Here is a 12,936-nt window from a genome sequence, read left to right as displayed (position 1 = left end):
AAATTACACGCGTGCGCACACACAGGCGCACGCACAGATGCACCGGACGTAAGCGCAAAGTGGCTTCGTGTTACATATTACCGTGCCACAGTGTGCGGCGAGGGAGCACGCGGAGGGGCAGGCGCGCATTCCTGCATGTCAGCGAATCTGCTTGTCTGTCCAGCCATCCATGTGTCCACCTATCTGGTGTCCCCACAACATTTGAGTTATCTGGGTCTCCGTGTCTCCCCGTGTCTCCCCGTGTCTCCCCGTGTCTCCCCGTGTTTCTCCTTATGCTGTTACGTATTTGCGTCAGATTTTTGTGTCTGCGTCATTTTGTCATGATTGATTCACTTGCAATACTAAGAGAGACGGTCCAAAGAGCAGGTGTTCAACATAAGTTAGAGACAAACCTAGGTTGTATACATTGGGCCTGTGACTACAAATTCAAAGAATAGCTACTGATTATTAAAAAAAAGCATTTGAATAAAATCCCAAAGTGATGGGGTGCTGCCATATTTAATTTGTAGTCCCGTAACCCAGGTGCAACGTCTGTAAATTGAAGGAAACATCCAAGTGAAAAATGTTCAAAGTTAGATTTAATTAACAAGATCTACAAGTGTGGGCTCCCTGTCAGAATTGCACCCGAGAGCTGCACAGTGTATCAGCCTTGCAGCCTCGGAACGTCTCTACGACTCCACACGGAAATCCCAGAACGAACGGTGGCTGCGCTCCGGGTTCACATGCACAGTAATTCTACCCGTTTGGAGTGGTGATTACTATCCATCATCTCTTATAAACACGTGTTTTATCTCCCACGTTGGTGGAGATGACGTGGAGGAATTTGAGATTTGAATTGACGTAGTATTTTTGCGCCGCTGCAAATACTTTAAACGTTTCTTTGAAGTTCAAGTTCAGCGAATGGAAGAAGAATGGAAGAAGAATGGAAGAAGAATGGCCAATCACGCGAGGCTCCTGGGGTTGGCTTCTGCTCCCTGCGGTGCATGGGGGGGGGGGAGAATCTCTGCACGGAGAGCAGCTGCCCTGTTTTGTTCTAAGCGAGCGCGCACGTGAATGCAGTCGGCGCGGCGAGCACAGATGGCACCTCTATGGGGACTGCGCTTGACTGGGGCTGCCCAATGCATTAAAAAAGTCTCTTTATTCATAGGCTGAGAAAATAACGGGGTGGACGTCACGGGGGTGCCCATTGTGAGGTTGTCGTCGTTGTCAGGGGTGAGATATTCGGAGCTCAAAGTATTCGAGGGGGATTGTGCGAGTAATTCTCACGAGTCGGTTTCGGCGTCACGGTATCGTCATCCGAGATGCCATGAGCACAATTCCTTGGACTCGCCGGTCCAATAAATAGCAAACTAGATCGATAGCAGCTATTTGTCACTACAGGTCTTACTTGAAAAGTAGATACTGTAATCAATCCTCGTGGGCCTTCATGAACTGATAAATGATGATTAAGATTGAGACTTTGTTCAAGGTTTTTTGTTTAGCTTTGTTCGAGAGGGACAACGCTACAATACCAATAAAAAACAAGCAAGCCACATGAGGAGCGCACAGAAGGGTCACAAGAAGCCTGTTATATTATATTATTGGTTCTTTCGGTAAAGTTACGTAGAAGGGAAACAATAAAATAATAAAAATATAAAACAATAAAATTATCACGACGTTTCGATTGCAAAATAAACAATCATCAGGTGTGAAAACCACAGCAAGAAAATGTGTGCTTGTGTTGCAATCGAAACGTCGTGATATTTTTATTGTTTTATATTTTTATTATTTTATTGTTTCCCTTCTACGTGACTTTACCGAAAGAACCAAGAATATGAAACCCTGCAGTGACGAAAGCTTTAACTCAAAAGAAGCCTCTTCTCGTGTCTTGTGTCCACGTGGACAGGGAGCGGCAGTCTTGCTGATGGGAGCGTGGCGGAGATGGAGAGTCCTCTCCTCGTTCCCTCCTTTGGCTGTCGATCCCTCACCAGTCTCGCCCATCGGCCACCACCGTCCCTTCTAGCCGGGATGCGTCCTGCCCAAGTTCATTTACTTTCCTTAAGTCAACATTTTGTCTTTTGTATTTGTTCTCTCGTCCATGCGTCCCTGTTTCTCTTTTACTTCTTAATTTCCAACGTGTCTCTCTTTGTGCTTCCACACACAACACACACACAACACGCACATCACAACACACCACACACAACACACACATCACAACACGCACACACACCACATACAGCACGCATACAGCACGCACACACAACACGCACACAACACGCACACAACACGCACACAACACGCACCACACAACACGGACGCACAACACGGACGCACAACACACACATCACGACACACACACAATACGCACACATACAACACGCACACACGCAACACACACAACACGCACACACACAACACACAAACAACACATACCACACACACAACACACACCACACACATCACAACACACACACAACACACACAACACACACCACGCACACACACGCAACACACACAACACGCACACACACAACACACAAACAACACAACACACACACAACACACACCACACACATCACAACACACACACAACACACACATCACAACACACACCACGCACACACACGCAACACACACAACACGCACACACAACACATACACAACACGCACACACACCACACGTTACGATTTTGTTCCGCTTCCGTTGCCAGTCGATCCGCGTCTCCCATCCACCGATCCGAGTGGGGTGTTATTATTATTATATACACTTAGTGGGGTGTTCTTATTATATACACTTAGTGGGTTGTCCCTCTCTTGTTCACCTCGTTATGTCAACATTTAGATCCTGATCCCAACTTTAATCACTGCCTGAAAATAAAGTCGTCTTTTCGATCCATCTCGTAAACGTCCTTCATCCGTCACAGTGCTGTGGTCGCCCGCGACGCACCATTGATGATGTTCTTACTCTCTTGATATTGTAGACGTAAGCTGCATGGCTGTTGTTAGCCACCGTAACAGCGCGTGTTGCTCAGCGACATTAGCGAACGTAAGCTCGCTCGCTATTCTTGGGTTGGCTTAACTTTAGCCCGCTCCACTCATTGTGACTCCTCCACACTCATTGTGACTCCTCCACACTCATTGTAACTCCTCCACACTCATTGTAACTCCACTCATTGTAACTCCTCCACACTCATTGTAACTCCTCCACACTCATTCGCATGATCGTCACATTCTCATAATCCACAAGAGGGTTTTTTGGAGTTAGATCGTGTCAATATATAAATATGTCGTTAAACCCGCCACCACCCGACACAGCCAACTAGTAAGGGTTGTCACGTAAACAGAACGTACCAATTCGTCACTAGTACAGCACACAGGTTGTGTGTTGGAGAGCCAAGCCACAACATTTACCATCTGAGTGCCGTGACGTTTCTCCAGTAATTACAACCAGCTTCATCAGGCGACAGCCAGATTTGTGGAGAAATCCTCCTCCTGCTTCACTCTTAAATTTCCCGGCCATACAAATTGACAAACGCCAAGAGGCTCCGCTGCTTCAATGCTTACCGGACTTTCCGATGGGCACGGTTGGCTACGTACGGCGCTAAAGAAGTTGAACGCGCAGTACATGCGGACAACGCAGGGGCATCGTTGCGTCCGCTCGCGGGTCGTGGCGACGCTGTGCCCCCTGCCGTCGGCGATGTGGGAACTCTCGTGCCGGGTCTCGTCGCGCACGAGCTGCGGGCGGCAGTGTCACGGCTGTGTGACATGAACGCAAATGTGCTCCGGACGTAGCGCCGTATAAGTGAAACACACTGCCGGTTGTTGTTTGTTGTTGTTATCTCATGCAGCATCATGGTCATGCTATCACTTTCCTTCGTTCTGTTTGTTTCAAGAAATGATGTAACGCGCCGCTCATTTATGCGAAAGCATCACGATCAGTCTGCGTCTCGTTGAGTCTTCTTTAAGAGTGCACGTGCATTTAACAACTTAAATATGTTGATCATAATGCGTTGTGTAGCCATTGTGTTCATAACCCGTGATATTACACTGGCTATATATTTTATTAGCGACGTAACATTCATCATCATTGTCTCAGCCTCGTGGTCACCTTGTTCACCACAGGAGCATTTGGCACAAAATCATTGTTTTAACTCCCAATACGATTCATCCTGAACTTGCTGTGGGGAATGTACGTACATATGTTGAACTTCTTTCGCACCGTATGTAGCCAACCGTGCCAGTCGGAGGTGTGGAGTGAGCCATGTGCTCAGAGGTGGATTGTGAAGGCGCAATAACGTCATCGTTCACATGCCTAGGCCACTGTGGACCACTGTTATACTCCAACATTAATCTGTAACTACTTTTTGTTTTACTCTTGAAATCACAGTAACTGGTGCACATTTACATCATGGGACCTCCTTTGCCAGTACCAAATTACGATAATAGGTTTCCCCCTTTTTACTGGCACATTTACGTGTCGCTTTGAATTGTGCATTTGAAATATTTGAAAAAAATGAGAGGTGAAGTAACAATAGTCGTGGTGCTCCCATGTATGGAGGCAACAGTGGGTGTCCTGATGGATTAACTGCCACCAACCCCTAGAGTGCTGTGGGATTCTTTAAACGACGACGCACAGCCGCCAACACAGATGCACACCCCCCCCACGCTCGCATGAGTAGGAAGACACTCGAAACGAGGTGGCGGCCCGGTGACTCACACAGGGCTCATTCGTGTCGGGACACCGAACCGGCGCTGATGAGATCAGACAACTGGCTTCCAGCCAACGTTTCAACATACCTCAACTCGCTCCATCCCAACACGCTCCATCCCGTGACATGTGAGCACCATCCCCGTGCCCAGTTTTAGTCGCATTCCTCGAGGGTAACTCGTTTGATGATCTCAGCATGGTTACTGGTGGCTTCAAAGAGGGAGTGAGAGAAAAACTCATAGCGTAATTGAGGCACGAGTGTGCGATCACAGATTGGATGCCGGTACCCTTTGTTCGTATCCAAATGTGGATTCGAATACAGGTAGCTAATCGTCGTTATAACGTGTGCTCACTGGAGTAAATTCACGATCTCAGCTCCGTAGCTGATGACTTGAGAAAACAACCCGTTAAATAAAATACACCTAATTTGTCTCATCCTTGGACTGAGGATTTGATGTAGTACATCTGGTGTCGTTATTCACGGTCATTTCCTAACAAGATGGGTAGAATGTTGCGATTCATACGATGTCACCTGACCACGCCGCTGTGTATCCCTCGTGGGCGCAGGCGAGCTGCTCAGCCAGCCACGGCCAGAGGGCGTCACGGAGCTGGTGTGCCCGCGGGACGGCACGGGCTCGGAGAGAGTGCACGTGTCGCTCGTGTACCCCCCCTCGCCCATCTCCCTCAAGCCCTGCCCGCCCGCGCCCTGCTCGCTGCCCCTGCCACCGTCGCCGTCTCCGGGACCCTCTCCGTCCCCGTCTCCCACCGCCCCCGGCGGTCCGCACACCCTCCCGGCCGCCACCACCGCCACCACCTCACCCGGCTCCTCGCTCAGCCTCTCCCTCACGTCTGTGTCCAGCCCGAGTCCCCTGGAATCCCGTCCCGCTTCGAAACCGCTCTCGCCCTCTCCCTCGCCCGCGACGCGTGCCGGCACGCCCGCCGACCGGCACGCCGGATCGCCGCCCAATCCGCCAAACTTGGAGTCTCTCAGCTCCACGGAGACGCTGCACGCGCGCCTTTACCCCAGCGCCGTGATGACCACGCCCAAGCCGGGCGCGACGTGCTGCCCGCAGGACGGCCAGCCGGGCGGAGCTGCCAGGGCTCGCCCCCACCCACCGAGCAAGCCCAGCATCGTCACGCACATCGGCACCCACCCCGTGCGCCGGCCGCACGCCGCCGACGGGAGGCCCGCCGCCAGGACCGCCACGGCCGCGCACGGTCCGCACGCGGCCGTGACTGCGCACGCTCGGGTCAACGGCTCGGCGTCGGCGCCAGGCACGGCCTCGCGTCCCCGGTTAGTCGCTCCGCACCAGCAGCAGCAGCACAGCGCCAGCGTCGGTAGCAGAACGACGCGGCCGCAGGGCCGTGCCAGCCACAGCTCGGCGCCACACTCGCCCACGGAGCCGCTCCCGCCGGCCTGCGCGCAGCCGCGGAGCCTGTCGTGGCCGACCGTGCACGGTGCCGCCGCCGCCACCGTCACGAGCGCGACCTCCACCCTCGCTCCTAACCCCACCACGACTTCCCGGCCACACCTCAGGAACGGCGCGCGACCAGGACCCTCGGCCAAGTGAGGGATGGAAGGGGCCGCGAGCTGCCCACGCCCGGCCGGGTTCGGCAGCGCGAGAGCGATGGCCGCTGTCCGTTCCCTGTTGTGGAGCCCCTGGATCTCATGGTGGGGGACCCCTTGGGACTGCTCGAGGGGGGAACCCACGTGACCGTCGCCACGCGAGACCGAGGAAGTGCCACGTATTCACGGTCTCCACGTATTCATGTTCTCTCCCGCTGCCATTTGCTTGGCGATGACTTTGGCCAACCCTTATCGACGTGCGGCTCGGCAGAGGCGGCAGAGAGAAAGGCGCACGGAGCCGCGCTCGCTGCGTGGAGGGGGCGCGCCGACTGCCGTGCCGTGACGATGCGCTGCTTGGAAAGAGGTTGGTCACACGCTTGATGAAATGCCGCTGAACTTTCCTGCGATAGGAAGTGAGAAGGTAGAGGGGGAAGACCTCCAGGAGGGGGTGGTCTGCTCAAGGGGTTGATGCTGAGATTCATGGTTTTGATTGTGGCCAGCGAGCCAACATTTTAATCAATTTCTCAAGTGTATCGAACCCAGTAATCTCAACGCCGTCACCAATGAATGCACAAAACCCCATAAGGGTTTTTTTTTTTGTTACTAAATTTCACTTGGCTATATTCTATGAGCTACAGTTTTAACTTGAGCATATTTTTAAATGAATGACTCGCAGCAAACCCCCCACCCCAATATGCAATTGTTTTGTTGATCAGGCAAAATATTTGTGAAAGTATTAAACAAGGCATGCGATACACATTGCAGCTATTCTGTTGTTCTATTCTGTTGGTCAGTGCTGCCATCCAAAGGAGTTTGCTACATAAGTACATTAGCATATACATAGCTGATGACTCATTGAAGTTGAAATTGGTTCTAGTTTGTCTTTGGAAAAATAATTGTTACAGAAAAGCATTAATCTAAATGGACCGCCTGTGGATGAGTTAAAGGTTGTGGCTAAAGTAGCCAGTAGATGGCAGTATAGCAATAATACAATATATTGGTTTTGTTATCACTTAAAACTTTCGTGACTGCAGGAATGCATGTTCTTTCGGTAGAGTCACGTCTATCTACGTGACTTTACCGAAAGAACCAAATAATATGAATTCCTGCAGTCACGAAAGTTTTAAGTCAAAATGTATTGGTTTGTCTGTTTGGCTGCTACAAATGCCTTTCTCTGGTAGGGTGTGGCGAACAGTGCTGCTATTATTGTGTGGACTCTAACGACGAGGTAGCTCTGTGTTATACGCTTCTGTGAGTCGTTCTTCAATGCTGTGCGAGAGATTTGGATACTTCACCTCGTCACGTGAAACCGATATCGCAACAGGGTTGGAATTTGGTTAAATTATTTTTAAAATATGTATTTAAAGTGAGATGTTCTGAAGGGACCGTGGCAGCTTAGCATTTATGTAGTTAAATGTTCTCAAATAATTGAAGAGAGCCTTGGGAAATTTAATTACACTAATGTCTTTAAGTAATTATAAATATATCGTGTGGTGGAGATCTCGGCGCGTCCAGTGGGCTTATGAGGCTGCATCTTGCCGGGCAGTCAACTGCAGTCCAGGGTTGTGTGGTTTTAACAAATTAATGTATTTAATAAACCCCTCTACTGCAATGTTTTTTTTTTCTGAATACAGAAATGTAAGCAGAAACATGACATTCAGAATGTGCCCGTTTCTCAGGTCTTCTTCAGAAAATAAAATGTCTCGAGCAGATTTCCGCCTTATCTTGCGTACGGTCTTTTGCGATTGCCAACCGAGTTGTCTCTCGTGTGTTTCTTCAGCAGAGCGAGCCCGCGTGTGGACTTCCTCCTCCTCCTGCTCCCCTCGCTGTGGCCGCATGTCCGGGTTCTCCACGCTGCTCCACCCGCAACGCTGCCGGCCGGTCAAGAGGGCCTTCTCTGTGCGCTCCCACGGCAGTGCGGATGCCCACGCTCTAAGCTTGTGATATCCCATTGGTTAACATTTGCCCGAGTTTGTTGCCAAATAAAAAGGTTTTTGTTTTAATGTTTCATATTCTCAGCCATGCAGAAAGATGTGTCCGGAATTATTTGGTGCACTGTTTGGAACTGTGAAAGCAAAGCTCGTTGGGAATAAAGAATTCCTCATGGCCTGAAGGTGTGAACCTAAATCGTGCATCATTTTTTTGATGTGGCACACTCAATGCACTTTTTCCTCATTTAAAAAAAAAGAGGTGGCTGACTTGCTCAGAGGGCTAATGCTACACTCATCAGAACAATGATCCAGATATCCTGGAATACAATTCATGCTTTGTTTGCTCAAAAATTAAACCACTCTGTCATAACTTAAACATTTGATGGTTTCAGCCAGGTCCCCTATGGATATGCAAAACTAGCATTGTAAAAAAAACATGATATTTAATTTACTCCAGTCCATCTGTGATGCCAAAATACAATAGTCTGTATATATTGTATGATATGAAGTTAACCACCTGCCACAGTTTATTATTTACTATCCACGTAACGATGCATTGATTAGCGTCGATTCTTGCGCTCATGATACGTACATCGAAGCGCGCATGTAAGAGATGTTTCTGATTTGTTGTTTGCAAATAATGCGTCACGGTTATTCTAAAGGAGAAAGGAAACTGCAATCGAGACGAAGCGTCTTCTTGAATCTAATCGCAACCCCCAAGTTGTGACAATCGAATCGCTGGGGGATGCGGACTTTGGGAGTGAATCTTTTCCCATGACTGCTGTTCACACAGCGTGAAGGACTGCCACCTTGTGGCTGATGGAAAGAGAGGCCGACTGATGAACTATTGGCAACAGGTTTGGTTATTGTTCAAGGTTGTTCAGAAACAAGATGCAGTTTTTTTCAAGCTTTTCCCTTCATCCTCAGACGCTGATAGCATGAAATTAGAATGCATTTTCTGACAGTATCCATCACATGTACCATATTTATAAAGAAAAATATGAATTGCATCTTACGCTTAGCCTGCATGCACACACATGCAGATGCTGACTAAATGTTCATACTTTTGCTCAGGGGGAAAATGACGATTTTGTGAGCACCGCGTGAGCACCGCTGAGATCCTGGCTTCAGCTAGGATCTCCACCGGCTGTACAGAACTGTCCATACATTCGATTATACACTTAAGTTCATCCGATGAATTAATTCTAAATATATCTCCAGACTGACTTGTGACAAAACAAGCCAAGTGAGGTTATTCCAGAAGTAATTCTGGGGTTTAAACTTCTGGCAGCAATCCCTGGCATGGCGTTGTGCTCCGAGAACTGATTGAAGGAGTTCCACGAGGACAATCCTCCACCTCACGGCGAAAGCAAATCGTCTAGGGGTGTGTATGTCACACCTTATGCTTCTTCGTGTGGCATGGAAACCTGTTGTTTACCGCACGTGATTTTAACGAATTGTTTTGTATATTTGCAAAGATGAAACAAGTGTTCCGGGGGGGGGGGGGGGACGGTTGTGTCCGTGTGCCCCGAGCTTTCACAGCTTCTTGCCTTAACGTTGAAGCTCAGTGCGGAGTTGGTGGGCGGTCTCTCTTCACGTGCAAGCACCCGCACGCTTTGTCTGCATCCACGGTTCTTGCACTTTGTACATTTCGTTTTCCACTCGAGCAAGTTTCTGGCGAGCAAGCGGGGTGGGGGAGTGGATTGTGTTTCGTGAGATCACAGTTTTATTGAACATTCGCCACACGTGCAATTCAAAGCACAGAACAAGACAAATACCCACGTGACTCAGGGGTCTTGATATGTTTCACATTGTTTTCAGAAGTGTAACTTTAAACAAAGTTGCTGGCTTTATCCATTTATTTACGCTCTTATATCTGTGGGAGAGTGTGTGTAAGTTGTTGCTTGAAATGTGCTTTTGTTCATGAAGCAATATTCACTTTCACAATTGGGCAGGTGTCTGGTGATAGGGATTTTGCATCCCAAATAAAGGGAATTTTGACACTGATCGAACTGGCCGTTTTTCATTTGAAGTTTTCACACTTGGTGCGCGCATTCGCTTCTCATCGCGTTGAGTTGGTGCTATTATGAACACACACACACGCACTGGTTCAAATCGTCTTAAAATGTTTTCAAAATTAGATTGAAAACGGGTAGGAATCGACTCAAAGTAGTTTCTGATGGTATCCCAATATATACACTACACTGTGTCCGTGAAGGTATCTATTAAAGCATTATAATTAGCAGTTTCAGCTAGGTCCATAATTTTGGGGCAGTTTAGGACGATCAGAATCGCCCGAGCTCCTTCCCTGGCGATCTTTTCCAACACCGTCAATCATCACGGGAACTGAGGTGACGCTGCGTGGGCTGCGAGTCGGAGGCATTTCCTGTTCACCTTCGGATGCCACGGGGATGTCCTCTGCCAGCCACTGGAGTAATTGCTGCCTGGGTTTTGTCACGGGGTGGCTTCTTATTGGTTAGCCACGTGTTGCACACTCGAAATGAAGGACGTGGGCAGGTGCTCCAAATCGAGGGCAGACACATTTACAGTATTGTGGTTAATAGTAATCTTGTGAAGAACAGCACCGTCACTCTGTAAAATGCACCAGCACGTGTGTCACACGCAGCAGTTCTTCCGAGTCGCCATTAACCATGTCACTGGTGTCCAAGTCCCGTTAATCATTAACAGTTTTCTCTTAAACCCAATTCTACTACTGATAAACCATCTTTGTCTTTGACAATCACATTTACACATCACTATTCGAATATTCCTTTAATCCTAAGCTGTATGTCTATCTATACCATCCACTTATATCGGTATCTTACACCCCCATTATATGTACTGTATGTGTACAGTATACTTACTGTATGTCACCATTGTACAGCTTACTACTTTTTATGTGTTCTATTCTCAATAGCATTGCAAGTAGTCATACTCTGGGTACATGGGCATGGTTATAGACTAAACAGTATTAGAGTTAGAGAATTACAATGACAGTAAGTAATTACAGTGCGTCAAACCCCATTACAATGCAGTGCTAAAAAGCCTCTAATTGCATATATCACAAACGAACAATTCAAAGCCAAGCTTAACGTCTAGAACAAGTCTAGAACATTTATATAACGATCAAAAACAACCTTTGGGTCCTTTACCTGTAAAATGCACCAGCACGGGTCACACACAGCAATTCTTTTGAGACGCCATTAACCATGTGGCTGGTGTATCCGCGCGGTCATTCAATAACCCTGCCAGCCACCTACAGGCCCAACTCAGTCATCACATGCTGCTGTACACACATGCATTGATGCACTGCACAGCACATCAGGATTTTCACAGAACCACACTTTACTCCCTTGCTGCACAAGGACATAATTAAAAGAGTGATCCATTCCTAGTGTGCCACACAATGATAATTACAGTAAATTCAAGACGATTTTTTAAGGATGTTAGAGTAAATATAGAGAGTAAGGAAGCTGGAGGACCCATGACTAGCTCTGATACAGAGATGATGATCCCTGAGGCATGCGGCAATTTAATCTAAACAGCTAGGCAGGTTTGCTGTCCTTGCAAAGCTGACGGAAGAAGGGGAGTCAGAGCCAGAAACGTAGATATTCTTTTATACGGCATTTCAAAAAAGCAACAGGCTACAATTTGCATCTCTTTATTTTGTAAGCCATTCCACGGCATCTATGGACCTGAGTAGAGGCAACTTGATCCACCAGAATATATGCGTGTTGCATTGGGCAGTCATCAGTGATTTTACTGATGGTTTGCACCTCACTGCATTCACATTTTGGTGAGTTCTTGATCTTCCAATTATGGAGCAAATATCCACACCTTTCACGTGTTGTTCAGACATGGCTAAGAGTGGTCGACTGTTGTTGGGGCAGAAACCCGGCTGTTCCTTCATCAGGCCTCCAATAAGGTTTTTGTTTTGAACCCCACTGTTTTCCCACATCTCGCACCATTGGGTGGCGGGGTCCTTTTTGGATGAAATAAAATCGAGGAATATGTTCAAAATGTCTCGATTTTAGACAGAAGGGTGTTGGGCATTTTACGTCAATATGCAGGAGATTTGGATATTCCAAGATCTCGTTATGCCCCAAAGTGTTGCAGCATCTCGTCGGATGTTCGAAGGTGAGATATCCAGAAGTACTGTAAGCCACTGCAAATGTAGATTTTATGGAGTAGCTTACAACGTGCAGTGCAACATGGATTTGAGTGTCAACAAGCCCGATGTGAGAGCTGTTGCACCAGACAGGCTGAGCACTATATTCTGCCGTAGAATGGACCAAGGCCTGCGTTGATGTTCTTAGAGTCCCAGTGTCACATCCCCAGAAGGTCCATGCCAGCTGTTGAATGACATTGACCCCGGATATCGTCTTCTTGCCGGTGGCTTCGAGGTGATGACAACAGTCAAGGGTGGCTCCGGAGTTTGGGGGTTTTTGGTCATGGTTAACAGGGGCATAACATAATTTGACCTTGAGTGACCTCGAGGCTTCAATGTTGCTCAAATAGAAAGACACCAATGTCTTCGCCGCGTCGGGCTTCAAGCGCCATCCTTTGAGGTACTTCTGAAGTATTATTAAGTCCACCTCCAGGGTTCTCTTCCAAGTATACTCTTAGTGTTTTCTGTAAAGTCAGGTAGGTAAAAAAATGAAATTAAAATTAATAAAAAATAAAATAAAAAACACGACGTTTCGGAGGCAACACAAGTCTCGTCATCAGGTGGGACCGTCACAGCCAGATTT

At 48.0% G+C, this 12,936-nt stretch overlaps 1 protein-coding gene across 2 annotated transcripts in view; it reads left to right on the top strand.

Annotated features, from left to right (window-relative positions):
- Window positions 1-10,271, top strand: part of MFHAS1 (multifunctional ROCO family signaling regulator 1) — a 59,521-nt gene extending 49,250 nt beyond the window's left edge. Inside the window, exons 3-4 of one of the 2 annotated variants that reach the window (XM_078861737.1) lie at window positions 5,255-6,618; window positions 8,038-10,271. In XM_078861737.1, coding sequence (XP_078717863.1) covers window positions 5,255-6,258 — 1,004 coding nt within the window. In that variant the 3' untranslated portion in view covers window positions 6,259-6,618; window positions 8,038-10,271. Of the gene's footprint in view, window positions 1-5,254; window positions 6,619-8,034 lie in introns of both variants that reach the window. The other variant, XM_078861736.1, reaches the window with a different exon arrangement.
- The last annotated feature ends 2,665 nt before the right edge of the window (window positions 10,272-12,936 follow it).

Source organism: Lampetra fluviatilis, chromosome 12, assembly GCF_964198595.1.
Source record: "Lampetra fluviatilis chromosome 12, kcLamFluv1.1, whole genome shotgun sequence".
NCBI lineage: Eukaryota > Metazoa > Chordata > Hyperoartia > Petromyzontiformes > Petromyzontidae > Lampetra > Lampetra fluviatilis.
This window is presented reverse-complemented; position numbering and strand designations above follow the sequence as displayed.